We start from the raw sequence: 18,200 nt of genomic DNA on the forward strand, positions 1-18,200 counted from the left end.
TAATCATAGCTCTATTTAAAAAATTTACATGTAAACAGAGGAGAAAGCAATATACATATAAAGCCACAGAAACAGAACTGTCAGATCCATCTGAAAAAGACACTTGGCTCTGATACCTTGGGATTACTATTACTGGAACAAAAAGAACCAAAGTATTAAAATAAATGGATAAGGAGCAGACTTTTAATTTAGAGTGTATAAACAGAATGAACTTTTCCAATCCTCAAAAAAGCTTTTGTTTATGCTTTATAAATTGTAAACTCTTACGCAAATTTGTAATAATGACTCATTTGTTCACTTTGTCTTAATATTATAGATGACAATTTTTATAGAAGTTGATATTAATCCTTCAAAACAGGAATCAAAGTAAATGTTACTTACTTCATAGTTTCACATTTCCACTCTCCAGATAAAATAAGAATTTCTGAAGACTCAAAAAAGTCAGTGTAGGCAAGTATTTTCATGTAAATTCCCCTGAAGTTCTTAAAGCTGGACTTATAACCTTCTCTTACACTCTTCTATTACTAAGAATAAAGAACAGTCTCTAAAAGCCTTGTGATAATTTTATTGAGAAGATCAGTAAAATTTTCAACTTAAAATTTACTTGTTTTACTAATACATTTCCATGGAGTTCAGGGAACACAACTTACAGGGTACATTAAAATGCAACCTTTGAACCTCACAGTGTAAAACATCACTTCCTGGGCAGAGATAGTACTCCAAGAACAATCAATCACTGTTAAGAAGAATATACACTCAACATTGTTAATTAGTGTAGATGCACTCTTCTCTATGCCCTCATCTGTCATGAAGATTGTTTAAAAATCTGAGTTATTAGTCTTTATTTGGGAAAGGATCTGTTTAATATCTTTAAGAGTAGAAATCATTCATCCATTCACTCTATACTGGAGTGTGATAATTCTTACTCCCAATACAAGTTACTGATAGCCACCACCCCTCCACTAACTAAGAAGCTATAAATCAGGAAGGGGGCAGCTCCTATGCAACCCTGTTAATTTCTGTTTACAATCTATCCAACTGAGAATGTTAGCTAGTCAGGGGAGAAACTAGGTGATGGATCAGATAGTAGGAAAACATAACAGCTTAAAGATAGAAAATAACAAAATGACAAATTAAAATGTCATGTAGTTATAAAACATGGATTGAATATAAAATTAATCTTAAAAAATTAATATTCCTGATGTTCATTTCATTTTAATTTGAACCTTCCCTGAAACACTAAAAGAAAAACTAAAATTGCATTTGAGTGCAGATTATGATTTTTAAATTAAACACACACATTTTTAATCTGCAAATTAAAAGTTAAAAGTGTACAGTTCTACCAATATGTAAAAGTTTAAAAAATGAAACAAAATTTGCATTTTTTAACATTTACTTAATCTAAAATCATGACAGAAAATCTATGACATCTTATCTCAAACATGATACAGCATAATATAATCCCGATGTGTTTCCTAAGGAACTCTGACATTATTTACCAGAGTGGAATTCACTAGGGCCGTTGGGTCTGAAGGCCATCTAACAGATTCCCTGTATCTACATATGTATTTTTCCTCATTAAGAAACCATTTTCCCTGAATAACATATCCCGGGCCATAAACACTTCTAATTTCAACAGAGTCTTCATGAAAAGGCTTTTATTCATTCATTCAGTATTCATTCATTCAGGCACTGTTGTAAGTGATGAGATCCTCAGCTTTCACAGAGTTTAGACAGACAAGAAACAAACAAGAAATAATACCAGATGACAATGAGACTACGCAGATAACTGAAACAGGACATCCTGACAGACTTTAGATTCCTTTAGATTTCATTGGTCGAGGAAGGCAACTCTGAGGTGATGACATTTAAGATGAGTTAAAAATGACAAAATGGAGCCAGCCAAGCAGAGGCCAGAAGGAAAAGTCTATCAAGCAGAAGAAACCCTAAAGTACAAATTAACTTGGAATGTTATAGGAACAGAAAAAAAAAAGAAATGTGCCTTACACACATAGTGGACAAGGGAGTATTTAGTAGAAAATGAGTCTGAGAGGTAAGTAGGAGCCAGATTACCTTGTGCTTGAGAAACTGGATAAGGAGTTTGGATTTCATTCTAAGTGTGATGAGAAGGCACTAGTGGGGTTTAAGCAGAAAAGTCATATAACACAATTTGCCGTTTGGGAGCTGAATTGTAGGAGAACAAAGCTAGGAGCAGGAAGAACAGTTAGGAAGCTAGTGCCATAGTTCACATGATAGACGGTCAGGTCCACTTGTAACAAGCCTGTAGTAAGTGGAGATGAACTGAAAATCCCTAGGCTCTGCAGTACAGGCTCTGGTCAACTGAGAGTGCCCCAATGTTGGGACAGCAAGACCTTCAAGGCCAGGAAACCAAGGTCTAGGCCTGGTGCATTTGGTTCCCCAAATTGTAGAAGCTATCCTAGATGGTAATATAATTGCCTCCAGGTCCTTATGCGGCTATAGTCATTGTAGTCTATGAGACATCTCACTGCACTTGCAGCTGCAAACATTATCAAACTTCAACCGAACTTCCATAGAACACACAGAATAAGTAGATGGCTTACCCTCTTTCCCATTCTGAACGTTACTACTTTCAAACGAATTTTTTTAATCTCATTGGGGAAAAGTAAGGCCTTCCATGGAAATTTGAACATAACTATTTATTAATCTCAACAACCAAACAAAGCAAAAGAAGGTCAAATTTCTAGAAAACTTGAAGATGGTAGAGAAAAAGAATATAATTAAGACCCAGGTTAGCAGGTCCCAAACATTGCTTAAGCATTCTCTTGGATTCTACTCTTGTGCAAAATAATAATGGCTACCTGAATACACATAGCTGGCCCTCGAGAATGTCTGCTGAATGAACTGCCCAACCCAAAACATAGTACGAGAACTATCACGGTAAAAACCAAGAAAAGATGGTGATGAAAGAATTCTTTAAGAACCATTTCCTTCAGGCTACTTTTGTAAAATTTCTATTTCAGCTCTACTAATCTGTAATTTATGGTTTCTGGAGTTGAAGTTATAGTCCATGCTTTTAAAAGGCTATATGATTAATAATAATAATTAATAGTTATCAAGCACTTATGTATATAGGAAAAGTGTTTTTATGTAATAGCCTATTTAATCATTAAATCAACTTTATAAAACAGAAACCATTATCCTTATTTCCAGATGAAGAAATTAAAGAAATAAAGTAACTTGTATGGTATTACACTTCTAGTAGAGGGAAAAATGGGGCTTGTAAGGAAAGTCTGTCTCAATTTAAAACCCTCTGATCTTAACCATGACTAAATACTTCATTTTCCATCTTAAACAGTACAAAGAAAAAACATTAACTAGTATTTTATAGCCTTTTAGAATTGAATATAAAATAAAATATTTTATTTTATGTATAGTTGACCATTGATCAACACTGGTTTGAACTGTGCAGACCCACTAACAAGCAGATTTTTTTCTCAGTAGTAAATACTACAGTACCTCATGATCCAAGATTGGTTCAATCCATGGATGCAGAACCACAGATACAGAGTAACCATGTTTACAGGGGGCTATAGTCATTGAAATTGAAAATTCAGTAAAATGTGAATTTTTGACTGCAGGAAGGAACTATGTTTATAATCCCAGTGATGTTCAAGGGTCAAATGTATTACATACTTTTTAGTATGTACTGAAATAATTAACTTACTAATTAACACTCTATTTCATTAAAGCAAGTCCCTTCCTCTGCTGGCTATATCATTAACCTACTCTAGGTACTCTCTGTATTTAACCATAATAAAACACAATTTTTACAAAAATAATGGGAGAAAATAATAGTAAATGAAGCAACTAACAAACAACTAATCTCAAAAATATACAAGCAACTTATGCAGCTCAATTCCAGAAAAATAAACGACCCAATCAAAAAATGGGCCTAAGAACTAAACAGACATTTCTCCAAAGAAGACATACAGATGGCTAACAAACACATGAAAAGATGCTCAACATCACTCATTATCAGAGAAATGCAAATCAAAACCACAATGAGGTACCATTTCACACCAGTCAGAATGGCTGTGATCCAAAAGTCTACAAGCAATAAATGCTGGAGAGGGTGTGGAGAAAAGGGAACCCTCCTACACTGTTGGTGGGAATGCAAACTAGTACAGCCACTATGGAAAACAGTGTGGAGATTCCTTAAAAAACTGGAAATAGAACTGCCTTATGACCCACCAATCCCACTGCTGGGCATACACACCGAGGAAACCAGAATTGAAAGAGACACATGTACCCCAATGTTCATCGCAGCACTGTTTATAATAGCCAGGACACGGAAGCAACCTAGATGTCCATCAGCAGATGAATGGATAAGAAAGCTTTGTTACATATACACAATGGAGCATTACTCAGCCATTAAAAAGAATACATTTGAATCAGTTCTAATGAGGTGGATGAAACTGGAGCCAACTATACAGAGTGAAGTAAGCCAGAAAGAAAAACACCAATACAGTATCCTAACGCATATATATGGAATTTAGAAAATGGTAACGATAACCCTGTATGCGAGAGAACAAAAGAGACACAGATGTATAGAACAGTCTTTTGGACTCTGTGGGAGAGGGAGAGGGTGGGATGATTTGGGAGAATGGCATTGAAACATGTATCAGTTCAGTTCAGTTCAGTCACTCAGTCATGTCCGACTCTTTGTGACCCCATGAATCGCAGCACACCAGGCCTCCCTGTCCATCACCAACTCCCGGAGTTCACTCAGACTCACGTCCATCGAGTCAGTGATGCCATCCAGCAATCTCATCCTCTGTCGTCCCCTTCTCTTCCTGCCCCCAATCCCTCCCAGTATCAGTCTTTTCCAATGAGTCAACTCTTCGCATGAGGTGGCCAAAGTACTGGAGCTTCAGCTTTAGCATCGTTCCTTCCAAAGAAATCCCAGGGTTGATCTCCTTCAGAATGGACTGGTTGGATCTCCTTGCAGTCCAAGGGACTCTCAAGAGTCTTCTCCAACACCACAGTTCAAAAGCATCAATTCTTTGGCACTCTGCCTTCACAGTCCAACTCTCACATCCATACATGACCACAGGAAAAACCATAGCCTTGACTAGACGGACCTTAGTCGGCAAAGTAATGTCTCTGCTTTTGAATATACTATCTAGGTTGGTCATAACTTTTCTTCCAAGGAGCAAGCATCTTTTAATTTCATGACTGCAGTCACCATCTGCAGTGATTTTGCAGCCCCCGAAAATAAAGTCTGACACTATTTCTACTGTTTCCCCATCTATTCCCCATGAAGTGATGGGACCGGATGCCATGATCTTTGTTTTCTAAATGTTGAGCTTTAAGCCAACTTTTTCGCTCTCTTTCACTTTCATCAAGAGGCTTTTTAGCTCCTCTTCATTTTCTGCCATAAGGGTGGTGTCATCTGCATATCTGAAGTTACTGATATTTTTCCCGCCAATCTTGATTCCAGCTTGTGTTTCTTCCAGGCCAGTGTTTCTCATGATATACTCTGCATATAAGTTAAATAAGCAGACTGACAATATACAGCCTTGACACACTCCTTTTCCTATTTGGAACCAGGCTGTTGTTCCATGTCCAGTTCTAACTGTTGCTTCCTGACCTGCATACAGATTTCTCAAGAGGCAGGTTAGGTGGTCTGGTATTCCCATCTCTTTCAGAATTTTCCACAGTTTATAGTGATCCACACAGTCAAAGGCTTTAGCATAGTCAATAAAGCAGAAATAGATGTTTTTCTGGAACTCTTGCTTTTTCCATGATCCAGCAGATGTTGGCAATTTGATCTCTGGTTCCTCTGCCTTTTCTAAAACCAGCTTGAACATCAGGGAGTTCACGGTTCAAGTACTGATGTATTATGTATAATATCATATAAAAAACGAATCACCAGTCCAGGTTCGATGCAGGATACAGAATGCTTGGGGCTGGTGCACTGGGATGACCCAGAGGGATGGTATGGGGAGGGAGGAGGGATCGGGGTTCAGGATTGGGAAGACATGTACACCCGTGGCGGATTCATGTTGATGTATGGCAAAACCAATACAATATTGTAAAGTAATTAGCCTCCAATTAAAATAAATAAATCTAAATTTAAAAAAATAAATGAATAAACCTGTAATTCACCTTTACCTAGGACTATCCTCAATCCTCAGCCCAAATTTCTGAGAATTTACCATATTTTAATAAAAAACAAATGACTTTATAACTAAGTAATATAAGTCCTTCAGTTCAGTTCAGTCGCTCAGTCGTGTCCGACTCTTTGCAACCCCATGAATAGCAGCCTGCCAGGTCTCCCTGTCCATCACCAACTCCCGGAGTTCACTCAGACTCACATCCATCCAGTCGGTGATGCCATCCAGCCATCTCATCCTCTGTCGTCCCCTTTTCCTCCTGCCCCCAATCCCTCCCAGCATCAGACTCTTTTCCAATGAGTCAACTCTTCGCATAAGGTGGCCAAAGTACTAGAGTTTCAGCTTTAGCATCATTCCTTCCAAAGAAATCCCAGGGCTGATCACACACACTCTGTGCACAGAAATTTTCTCTGTATCTTATCTTTTTGCTAAACTTTGGCTGAAAGTTGGCTACTGCTGTCAATATTTTCCTAGTCTACACATGCTTCTTTTTCAACATATGCTTTCCATTCAAGCTCCACAGAATAGCACAGAATGTTGAATTTTTAAAAGCACAGTTAGGCAGACAATGACTCTATATAGATAATAATCATCATAATTCAGCTTCAAATGTCTTCCTAAATTCATTGACAATAGATCTACTCTAAAAGAAATGTTAAAGGAAGTTCTTAAAAGAGAAAGAATCTACTATCAGACTCTTGGATGTATACAGATAAATGAAAGTGTTGGCAATGTAATAACTAAAGGTAAAATAAAACGTGTGTGTGCTATGTGTGCTAAGCCTCTTCAGTTGTGTCTGACTCTGTGCAACCCTATAGACTGTAGCCCACCAGGCTTCTCTGTCCATGGGATTCTCTAAGCAAGAATACTACAGGTGGTTGCATTGCCCTCCTCCAGGGGATCTCCCTACCCAGGGATGGAATCTGTATCTCTTTTCATCTCTTGCATTGCCAGATGGGTTCCTTACCACTAGCACCGCCTGGGACACCAAAATAAAGTGCACCTTTTTCTTATTTGTAATTGTTTTGAAAGCTAAGTGACTATTTAAAACAAAAGTTGTTTACAGAATATTTAAAAATGTCTGAAAAAAATAACACAAAGGATTGAGGGAGTGTTAAACAATGCTACACATGAAAAGGGATACTATAATTTGAAGGTAGAGTAATTAAGGATCTATATTGAAAATTCTGGGCTTCCCTGATAGCTCAGTTGGTAAAGAATCTGCCTGCAGTGCAGGAAACCACAGTTTAATTCCTCGGTCAGGAAGATCCGCTGGAGAAGGGATAGGCCACCCAATCCAAAATTCTAAAGAAGCAACTAAAAATACAATACATGAATATATAATATGTATAATAAGTCAATAAGTGAGATAAAATGGAATAATAATCAATTAACCAAGGAAGAAAAAGAGGAGAAAAGAGAAGCAATAGCCTGAACAAATATGACACTCATGTGATGAATGAAAAAGGTGCGACAGAATAACTGTGAGCATCTTTTCTTATGGAACATTCTCTGAATCTGAGAGCTGCTTCCTTGACTTGGAAGACTTTCCAATGTTCATGAGGCCCTTGATATAGAAACTCTTAATAAAATCTCTTTAACTAGCTTAGTGTTGATCAAAAAAAAAATCTTTGCTTTTTAATATGATTATACCTCCTCAAAAAGAAAATACTACTATAATGTAATGCCTTATCTCTTAGAAACAAACTGTTAAGATCATTCACTACATGAACATATTGATCATATGAAACTGGGCCAGTGACAGATAATGGTAAACAGTATCCAGATAAATGTTCATCTCTAATCACTTAATTTTACATGTGTGATCACATACTCTATTACATGATCTCATTCTGAAACAGCGTATTAGTAATATAAATACAAGAAAAGGATTACTCCAAAAGTAAAAAAATTCTTTCAGTTTTCATGCTATTAAATCTCAAACATAACACTGTAACAATTTTTTGCATAAGTTCATATAACTTCTGTAAATGTTTGTTTTTAAAACTCTGAATGGCATCACCAGCACAGTCCAATAGCCCATCTAGTCTGACATCCTGACAGTGACCAATGATGGAGGCCTCACAGGATAGCATAAACACATAACATAATGTATATAATTGTGCACCACCACACCATTACTCCAGATGTAGTTAGATTATATCCTGAAAGAAACAAAAACAAATCCCAACTCCCATCACTTCCTTACTCTGTAATTTCCCAAAAGGTGATGGGAAACCTCCAATAAAGCACAAATTTAACTATAATGTATGCCAATGCTTTGGTGACATGACAAATCACTAACAAATGATCTTCTAAAATGAAAAGCTGTACTCAGAAATAGAACCTAAGCTCACCAAAACTTATGATTTGTAAAATGAGTTTTCAATAAGTTGAAAAGCATCTGATTCACTTAGTTAGATCTATAAAATAGATGACCAAAATTTAATTAAAGCTTAATAAAAACTGTTTTCATCCACTCTGTGATACATTATACTGTTTTCTAGAAAGTAGTATAAAATTTATATTTTTAACTCTTCAGAGAAATTATATTCACACCTGTTTTGTAATGGTTTTAAAGCAAGGCTTGGATTTATTAAATGTTCATCTAAGTGTGCAAAACCACATAATGAAGAAACCATGGTTTGGTCCTTCAGGAAGTACTATTTCCTAAACAATTATAAATCCCCCCCCAAAAAATGCACTATATGTTTAAAGACTTCTGGAGGAGATAATTCTCTTGATAGTAAACTTGGGTACTGATTTAACAACACTTACAGTCAGGAAACAGTTTCTGACCTGAATCCTCCATGGTATAATTTAAATTCATTTCTTTTTCTCTGACCTCAAATAAGTTGTAGAAGTTTGGGTCATATCATATCTATTTGAAAACTCTTATTAAGGTCCTCTTTTCCAGGGTAAATGCATTGCAGGACTAAGAACCAAGTAACCATCCTGTACTGAAATCAGTCTCATAATTCTTACATGCTGTATATCATAGCCCAAGAGACAGATTTCAAAAATTATCCATCATTTCTACCAAGCACCACACCTTCCCCACAATAATACACTTTCTCAAGAAAAAAAAATTATAATGTAAAAGCAAACCTCAAAAATTTAGAAAAAGAAAGTCTATGAGCGATGAGGGCAAGGAATAATACACACAGAATTCCATGCAGACACTGCTTCCTTCCCCGGAACAGGGTGCCATTTAATGAAATGTATCTCTCAGAATCTCTGGGGCAGAGCTAAAGCTGCAGTGCAATATCATAAAAATCTGCAGCTGTGCTGCCGTTCTCAATAGTCCATGCTGCATCCTTAGACCACAGGAAGCCAAAACACACACACTGTCAGAACACAACTTACCTTAACAGGGAACCAGCCAAAGCAGCAGAGCAGTTATGACAGGTCAAGCATCAGAACTGTTACTGAAAAGACTGCACACATCTTTATGAATTTTCTCAACTTGCTCACTCCAGAAAAGCTATTTTTCCAAAAGAGCTACTTATGTCTCCAAACATCATTTCTTTTAGGGATAAAAACTAGAAGATAGGCAAATATATTTACTACATATAAACATACATTTGTAACTTACTTTTATTGCCCACCAAGGCAACCAGGGGCCGAGTTTCTGACTCCTCACTCACTTTCTTCACCACGGAATACCAATCTTCTAAATTCTCAAAGCTTTGATAATTTGTAACATCATATACCAAGAGGACTCCCTGTCATAAGAGAGTTACACAACATTTGTAATATACTGCTTTAAAAAATATTAATACTAAATACTCATAAGTAATAGATATGTTGAGTATAAAAAATACAAGCAAGGACTGTTTGTATCTGACTTTAATTCTGTTATTAGCAGACAGATAATACTGAATGTTTTCATTCAAGATGTTAAGATACAAAGCAAGATAAAGAATGATTATATCAAATTGTAAGTGAGATCCCAATAAGATATCTGGGATACGCTTGATAACTTTCAATAAATGTAAGAAAATCTTATTATAGAGGTGGAAAAAGCTGCAAGGTCTACAATTCTGCCTGTCACTTTCATAAGGTCAAACATTTAAACTTTTTAATAAATAACCATCTGCTGCTGCTCTTTTAAAATATTTTCAAAAATGGAGATCCCATGGCGCATCCCTTGATAGTCAATTTCAGCGTTTAACACAATTTTCTTTAAATGAAATAAGTCGATTTCCTCTTTCAGTCCTCTGTGCATTAGGAGAACAACATGAGAGTATCCTCCTCATAATAACCCTTCATGTACTTGAAGATAGTTAAGTAACTCTTTCACCATCTCCTTTCCAGAATAAACAAACTCAATTCCTTAAACTTGCCTCAAAGGACCTATTTTCTAACCTTTTAATCATAGTTGTTGGTTCTTCCCAAGGCATGCTACATATAGTTTTTTGACATCCTCTTTAAAATGAGCAATGTTAAACTGGATATGATACTGTAATAAGAGTCTGAACAAAGCCAAATATAACAGAGGGATTGCTTCCTGTCTCTTATATATCATATTCCTTTTAATACATCCCATTATTTTGTGTGGGAAGGAGATGTACACACACAAAATAACACTGCTACATTCTTGATTCTCATCCAATTTATGCTCAAACACTTAATAAAAGCTCTGCATATATAAGTCTGGACCCTAATGGCATTTATGTCTCCTTCTTCTTAAGTTATAATCACAAATGTTGACAACTTCTTATACCTATTATGTTCCAGAGAGATATCTGGATCTTTTCATTCCTCCTCACAAAAAATCATGCAAGACTGGTATTATCCTCATTTTCACTAATAAACACAAGGTCACAGGGAGCCAGAATTTGAATCAAGGACTGAATATAAAGTCCACTCATTTACTCTATAAACATTTGTCAGTCAGTTATACGCCAGGCACTGTGCTGGGTACTAGGAACATAAATTCCAGCTTCAAGGAACTCACAGCCTTGCAACAAAGCCAGGCACACAAACAGACAAGTATATAACACAAAACTCATCAGCAACGGTATGCTGGCAAGTATTAATTAACCAGCTTAAGGCATGGTAAGGAGAGGAAAGGATGAGAGAGGGTTATTTGTAGCATTTGCCAATTTCTGTAATATAAATACTCTCCTGTGGTCATTTAAAATCTATCAATGTTACTTCACCAAACAGAGCTGGGTAGGACATCACCATATAGCATTTCCACTATATAGATACACTTGATACACTAGATACAAAGAACCTTAAGGGCACAAACAACAGAAATACACAGTAAAATAATCAGTAAGTGATACATTTTGATCGTATAAATCTTTGTTTTTAATATAATTTATGAGTTTATATATATATATATTGTAATCACAAATGTATTCAACAATTGGCTCAAAAAAATTCCTAAAACTTTAACAACTGACTCTCCCTATCCAGATCTAGCTCACTACTGTTATGACCTTTCAGTCCTATGCTCTTTTTTCCCCCTAGTTTTATCACGAAATAGTTGACATACATAAGTTTAAGGCATACAGCATGAAGGCTTAATTTACATATATTGCACAGTCATTCGTTAAACTACACTTAGCTTCTCTGGGTCTCAGGTTATTTGCCTAAACACTCTCTATGATCCCTTCCAGTTTAATGACTCTACAATCTTTATGCAAAATCATGTGTCTGATTTATTTTAGCAACTTATAAACCTATTTCTATAGTCCTAAATGCTTTGAAATAATGCTCAGCACAGAATTATTTGAAGTAGTAAGCATAATCCCACTTTTCTTACTAAAAATAACGTCCCAGAAACAGCCTCTGAACAAAGCTACTACTCAATCCATTGACTCTACCTTCAGTTGACACGAGTGATACAATGTATTATGCTTAGAGCTCTGCTCTGGAAGTCAAATCAGCTTTGGATTATAGTCCTGGCCCTACCATCTACTGATCTTGGGGAATATTTCGTCACCCACCTTTATAATACCTGTCATTATTACGTGAAGTAATAAAAACAGACTTATTTAAAAATAAGATACTACACAATCACTGGGAACTTTTTTGTTATTATTCTGAATGAATATGAATCATTTTCAAGGTAACTTTGAGCTAGCTTTCACTCTCATAAATTGAGCTTTGACCTATTTGTTGTACAGTCACTAAGTCCAACTCTTTGTGACCCCATGAACTGAAGCATACCAGGCTTCCGTGCCCTTCACTTTCTCCCAGAGTTTTCTCAAATTCATATCTATTGAGTAGGTGATGCTATCTAACCATCTCATACTCTGTGGCCCCCTTCTCCTCGTCCTCAACCTCTCCCAGGGTCAGGGTTTTTTCCAATGAAATGCTCTTTTCCTTAGGTGGCCAAATTTGGGAGCTTCAGCTTCCGCTGAAGGAAAGGTTGATTTCCTTTACAACTGACTGGTTAGATATACTTGCAGTCCAAGGGACTCTCAAGAGTCTTCTCCTATACCACAATTTGAAAGCATCAATTCTTGGGCGCTCAGCCTTCTTTATGGTCCAACTCTCACATCTGTATGTGACTACTGGAAAAACTATAGCTTTGACTGTATGGACCTTTGTCAGCAAAGTGATGTCTCTGCTTTTTAACACACTGTCTTTTTGTCAGCTTTCCGTCTGAGGAGCAAGCATCTTTTAATTTCATGGCTGCAGTCACCATCTGCAGTAATTTTGACCTATGGTGCCTCTTAAACCTGAAAATTTTTAGAACTCTTCTAAGCAATATATTAAAATAGTCATCACAACATGGATCAATATCTGAACATAATAGAATATATGCAAATAAAACATGGCCAGCATCTTTTGATAATCAGTACTAGACCAGAGCCAAAGAATAAAAACTATAACTGATCTAGACTAGGAATCGGTAAACTATGGCCCCAAGGTCAAATTCAGCTCATAGCCTATATTTACAAAAAAAGTTTTATTGACACCTAGTCACACTCACTTGTTTAAGTTTTATCAATGGCTGCTTTTGCACTATGAGGGCAAAGTTGTGTAGCCACAACAGAGTCTGACCTGTAAAACGTAAAATATTTTCTATCTAGTTCCTTAAGGAAGTTTGCCAATTTCTCATTTAAACCGATGTATCCCAATATTCTCCAATCAGCAATACCTATGAATTGGTCCACGACTCATAAGAAAGAAAGAAAGAAAAACACCTTTCCATTAATCTAGCAACCCAAATATCTATTGATTCACATATTCCTTTTTCAATATCATTTAATGAAAAATTATGATTTTTATCTTTGCTCCTAAAATGACAACTTTGCACCAGTTTTGAATCACATCAATGTGGTGAAAAACTGAGAAAGGAAAATGAGAAAGCCAAAGACATTAAAGCAAAAGAAGTTCTAGGACTTTCGGTTTCAGCTCAGACATGTAAAGAGTTTGGAAGTCATCACATTTGTCCTTACATTAAGAAAAAAGCTGGACAAACAGAAAATCAAAGACTTTTTTTTAGACCAAACAGACAGCTGAGTTTGTAGGGCAAATTGACATCCTGAAATCCGGAGAAAGAGGAGTGAATCCCAAAAGTCACCATCAAAATCCTGCTTACCTGGAAAAAAAGTCACTAGAACCAATAAATAGTAGACATACTTAAATGGTAATTTTGACAAACTGCTGAAGTCTGCATGGTCTAGCCTAAGGATCAGAAACTCCTGGAAGACATACTTTTTGGGATACCTTCATACTTTCATGGGTTTTACCTATGGTGAAGAATCAAGAAAAATACCCTCATAGCTCTGGTAGGAGGAAAGAGAAAGTAACCACTGTAAAATATGCCCAGAGCATTTTCCAAAAAAAGGCATACTTTCCAGGAAAAAATCTTAATCAGAGTTTTCTATCACAGGCATTTTCCAACTTCAGCCCCTTCTAGCCCACCTATATCACATAAATGAGAAAAGCTAAAAGATACCTATGAAAGTCATAGCCCAAGGACACAAATCCTGAAGTCACACAAGGCTGTGACTTAATCATAAGAGTATAGAATGTTTCCCTCCCTCCATACTTCACCACACATCAACAGGGCTCCAGGATAAGAAAGGAAGATTACATTTGAAAGAGCTGCAAGACACACACTCCAACTAAGGAAGAGTTCAAGACGCACAAAAAGACAGGGGAGGAAAAAAAACAAGGACACTAAAAGCATTTCATGTCTCTGGCATTTAAAGCTTCAGTAAGCATTAAGCACAGAACAACTCCTGGCCAAATTAAGATACAACCTCAAGTTAATTAAAAGGCTATTTATTTGAGCTCTTATCCTAAAGAAAGGCAATGCCAAAGAATTTTCAAACTACCACACAATTGTACTCATCTCACATGCTAGCAAAGAAATGCTCAAAATTCTCCAAGATTGGCTTCAACAGTATGTGAACTGACAACTTCCAGATGTTCAAGCTGGATTTAGAAAAGGCAGAGGAACCAGAAATGAAATTGCCAACATCTGTCAGATCACAAAAAAAGCAAGAGAAGTCCAGCAAAACACCTACTTCTGCTTTATTGACTATGCCAAAGCCTTTGACTGTGTGAATCACAATAAACTGTGGAAAATTCTTAAAGAGATGGGAATACCAGACCACCTTACCTGCCTCCTGAGAAATCTGTATGCAGGTCAAGAAGCAACAGTTAGAACTGGACATGGAACAACAGACTGGTTCCAAATGGGGAAAGGAGGGCATCAAGGCTATATATTATCACCTTACTTATTTAACTTCTATGCAGAGTACATCATGCAAAATCTTGGGCTGAATGAAGCACAAGCTGGAATCAAGATTCCCAGGTCAAGTATCAATAAATTCAGATATGCAGATGATACCACCCTTATGGCAGAAAATGAAGAGGAACTAAAGAGCCTCCTGATGAAAGTGAAAGAGGAGAGTGAATAAGCTGGCTTAAAACTCAACATTCAAAGTAACTAAGATCATGGCATCTGGTCCCATCACTTCGTGGCAAATAGATGGGGAGACAATGGAAACAGTGACAGACTTTATTTTGGGGGGCTCCAAAATCATTGCAGATGGTGACTGCATGAAATTAAAAGACACTTGCTCCTTGGAAGAAAAGGTATAACAAAGCTAGACAGCATATTAAAAAGCAGAGACATTACTATATCAACAGAGGTCTGTCTAGTCAAGGCTATGGTTTTTCCAGTAGTCATGTATGGATGTAAGTGTTGGACCGTAAAGAAAGCTGAGTGCCGAAGAACTGATGCTTTTGAACTGTGGTGTTGGAGAATACTCTTGAGAGTCCCTTGGACTGCAAGGAGATCCAATCAGTCCATCCTAAAGGAGATCAGTCCTGAATATTCATTTGAAGGACTGATGCTGAAGCTGAAACTACAATACTTTGGCCACCAGATACAAAGAAATGACACTGGAAAAGCCCCTGATGCTGGAAAAGACTGAAGGCAGGAGGAGAAGGGGATGACAGAGGATGAGATGGTTGGATGGCATCACTGACTCAATGGACATGAGTTTGAGCAAGCTCCAGGAGTTGGTGATGCACAGGGAAGCTTGGTGTGCTGCAGTCCATGGGTTCACAAAGAGCAGGACACGATTGATCAACTGAACTGAACTGAACAGTCCATACATCTTGTCTAGTTTTCAACAAAAACTTAGAAGGCATACTAAAAGGCAGTTTGAAGAGAAAAGCAAGCATTAGAACCAGAGTCAAACATGAGACAGATTTTGGAATGATCAGACCAGGAATTTAAAATAATTGTGAATAATATTTTAAAGACTCTAATGGAAAAGATAGAAAACTGGAAGAACGGGTGAGTAAAGTACACAAAGAGATGGAAACTCTAAAGAACAATTAAAAGGAAATGCCAGATATCAAAGATACTATAACAGAAATAAGACCACTGATGGACTCATCAGTAGACTAGACACAACCTAGGAAAGAATCAGCAAATTTGAACCTAACAGAAACTTACAAAACTGTAATGAAAAGAGAAAAAAGAATGAATAATATCAAAGAACTGTGGGACAACTCTGAATGTGTACATACATGGGACTAGAATATCAGAAAGAGAAGATGGAACTTAAGAAATATGTGAAGTAATAATAGCCAAGAAATTGCCAAAATTAATTAGACACAAAACCGCAGTTCCAAGAATCTCAGAAAACACCAAGTTGGATAAATACAAAAATATCTACACCTAGGCACATCATATACTTAGACTCCATAAAACAAAAAACAAAGGGAAAATCTTAAGAAAAGGTAGAAGGCGGAAGCTGAGGGGAGCGAGGGAATACCCTATCTGTAGAAGAACAAGGATAAGAATTATACAGAATTTCTCATTTGAAACCACACAAGGGAAGAATGACATGAAATATTTAAAGCACTGAAATGAAGAAAAGGACCAATCTAAAATTTCAAATGTAAGATTATCTTTCATAAGTAAGGAAGAAAAAAGACTTACTCAGACAAAAATTGAGAGAATTCACAGCCAAACGACTTGCCTAGGAAGAAATGTTAAAAGAGGTTCTTCAAGAATAAGGAAATGATACACGTCAGAAACTCAGTTCCATATAAAGAAAGGAAGCATATCAGAGAAGCAACAAGAAAAGGTAAAATAAAATCATTTATTTGTCTTATTCTTAATTAATCTAAAATATAACTATTTAATGTACTGAGTGATTATATTATAGCATACGAAATGAAAGACACTGATGTCGTCAGGGACAGCAGAGATGAACTGAGAACATTCTTTTATGAAATATTTTATGAACTGCACAGGAAGCAATGTAATATTGTATGAAAATGGACTTAAATTAGTTTAAAATGTATATTGTGAACTCCAGAGCAATTACTTAAAAAAGAATGGGCTTCCCTGGTGGCTCAGAGGTTAAAGCGTCTGCCTCCAATGTGGGAGACCTGGGTTCGATCCCTGGATCGGGAAGATCCCCTGGAGAAGGAAATGGCAACCCACTCCAGTATTCTTGCCTGGAGAATCCCATGGACAGAGGAGCCTGGTAGGCTACATACAGTCCACGGGGTCGCAAAGAGTCGGACATGACTGAGCGACTTCACGTTTCACGTTTAAGTATAATTGACAGGCTAAGAAAAGAGATAAAATGCTCAACTAAAATGAGAAAAGACAGAAAGGAGGGGAGGGAAACAATTACAAGGTCAGAAAAAAACATGAAAGCTATGAACCCAGCTATGTCAGTCAACACTTTAACTGTGAACAGTCTAAATTTACCAATTAAAAGACATTTTCAAGGGCACAAATGCTTAAGTCACACAAGGCTGTGACTTAATCATAAGGGTACAGAATGTTTCCCCTCCTCCATACTTCACCACACACCAAAAGGCCTCCAGTATAAGTAAAAGGCTATATTTGAAAGAGCTGCAAGACACAAACTCCAAAAAAACAAGACTCAATTGTATGTTGCCTATAGGAAACACACTTTAAATACAAAGATACAGGTTAAAAATTAAGGGATAAAGAAATATCGTGTAACACAAGCAAAAAGAAAGCTGCAGTAGCTATATAAATTTCAGACAAAGTAGACTTCAGAATAAGGGAAATCATGAGGTTTTATAAAGATCAGCATAATGATAAAGGGGTTAATTCTCCAAGAAAACATAATCCTTTGTGTATATATACTTAACAACAGAATATCAAAATATGGAGGCCAAAACTCACAGAACTGTATGGAATTCAAAACCCACAGACCCATTAGCACAGTTGGAGATATCAATACCTCTTTTTCATTAATTGATACACCAAGCAAGCAGAAAGTCAGAAAGTTGACCTGAACAACACTAACAATCAGCTTTATCTAATCTCATCATTTATAAAACAGTCCATCCAACAGCATTAAAATGTACACTCTTCTCAAGTTTGTATGAAACATTCATCAAACATTCACATTCTGGGCCATAAAACATACTTAACAAAATTTATAAGAATAGAAATCATACCAAGCATGTTCTTAGATTACAATGGAATTAAACTAGAAATCAATAACAGAAAGATAGCTGCGAAAACTCAAAATATTTGGAAATTAAACATACTTCTAAATA

The 18,200-nt window shown here is 36.5% G+C and overlaps 1 protein-coding gene across 2 annotated transcripts in view; it reads right to left on the minus strand.

Moving 5' to 3' along the window:
- Positions 1-18,200, minus strand: part of RAB28 (RAB28, member RAS oncogene family) — a 99,647-nt gene that overhangs the window by 66,495 nt on the left and 14,952 nt on the right. For both annotated transcript variants that reach the window (XM_068975231.1, XM_068975232.1), the window contains exon 4: positions 9,754-9,883. In XM_068975231.1, coding sequence (XP_068831332.1) covers positions 9,754-9,883 — 130 coding nt within the window. The remainder of the gene's footprint in view (positions 1-9,753; positions 9,884-18,200) is intronic.

This window comes from Capricornis sumatraensis, chromosome 7 (genome assembly GCF_032405125.1).
Source record: "Capricornis sumatraensis isolate serow.1 chromosome 7, serow.2, whole genome shotgun sequence".
Lineage (NCBI taxonomy): Eukaryota > Metazoa > Chordata > Mammalia > Artiodactyla > Bovidae > Capricornis > Capricornis sumatraensis.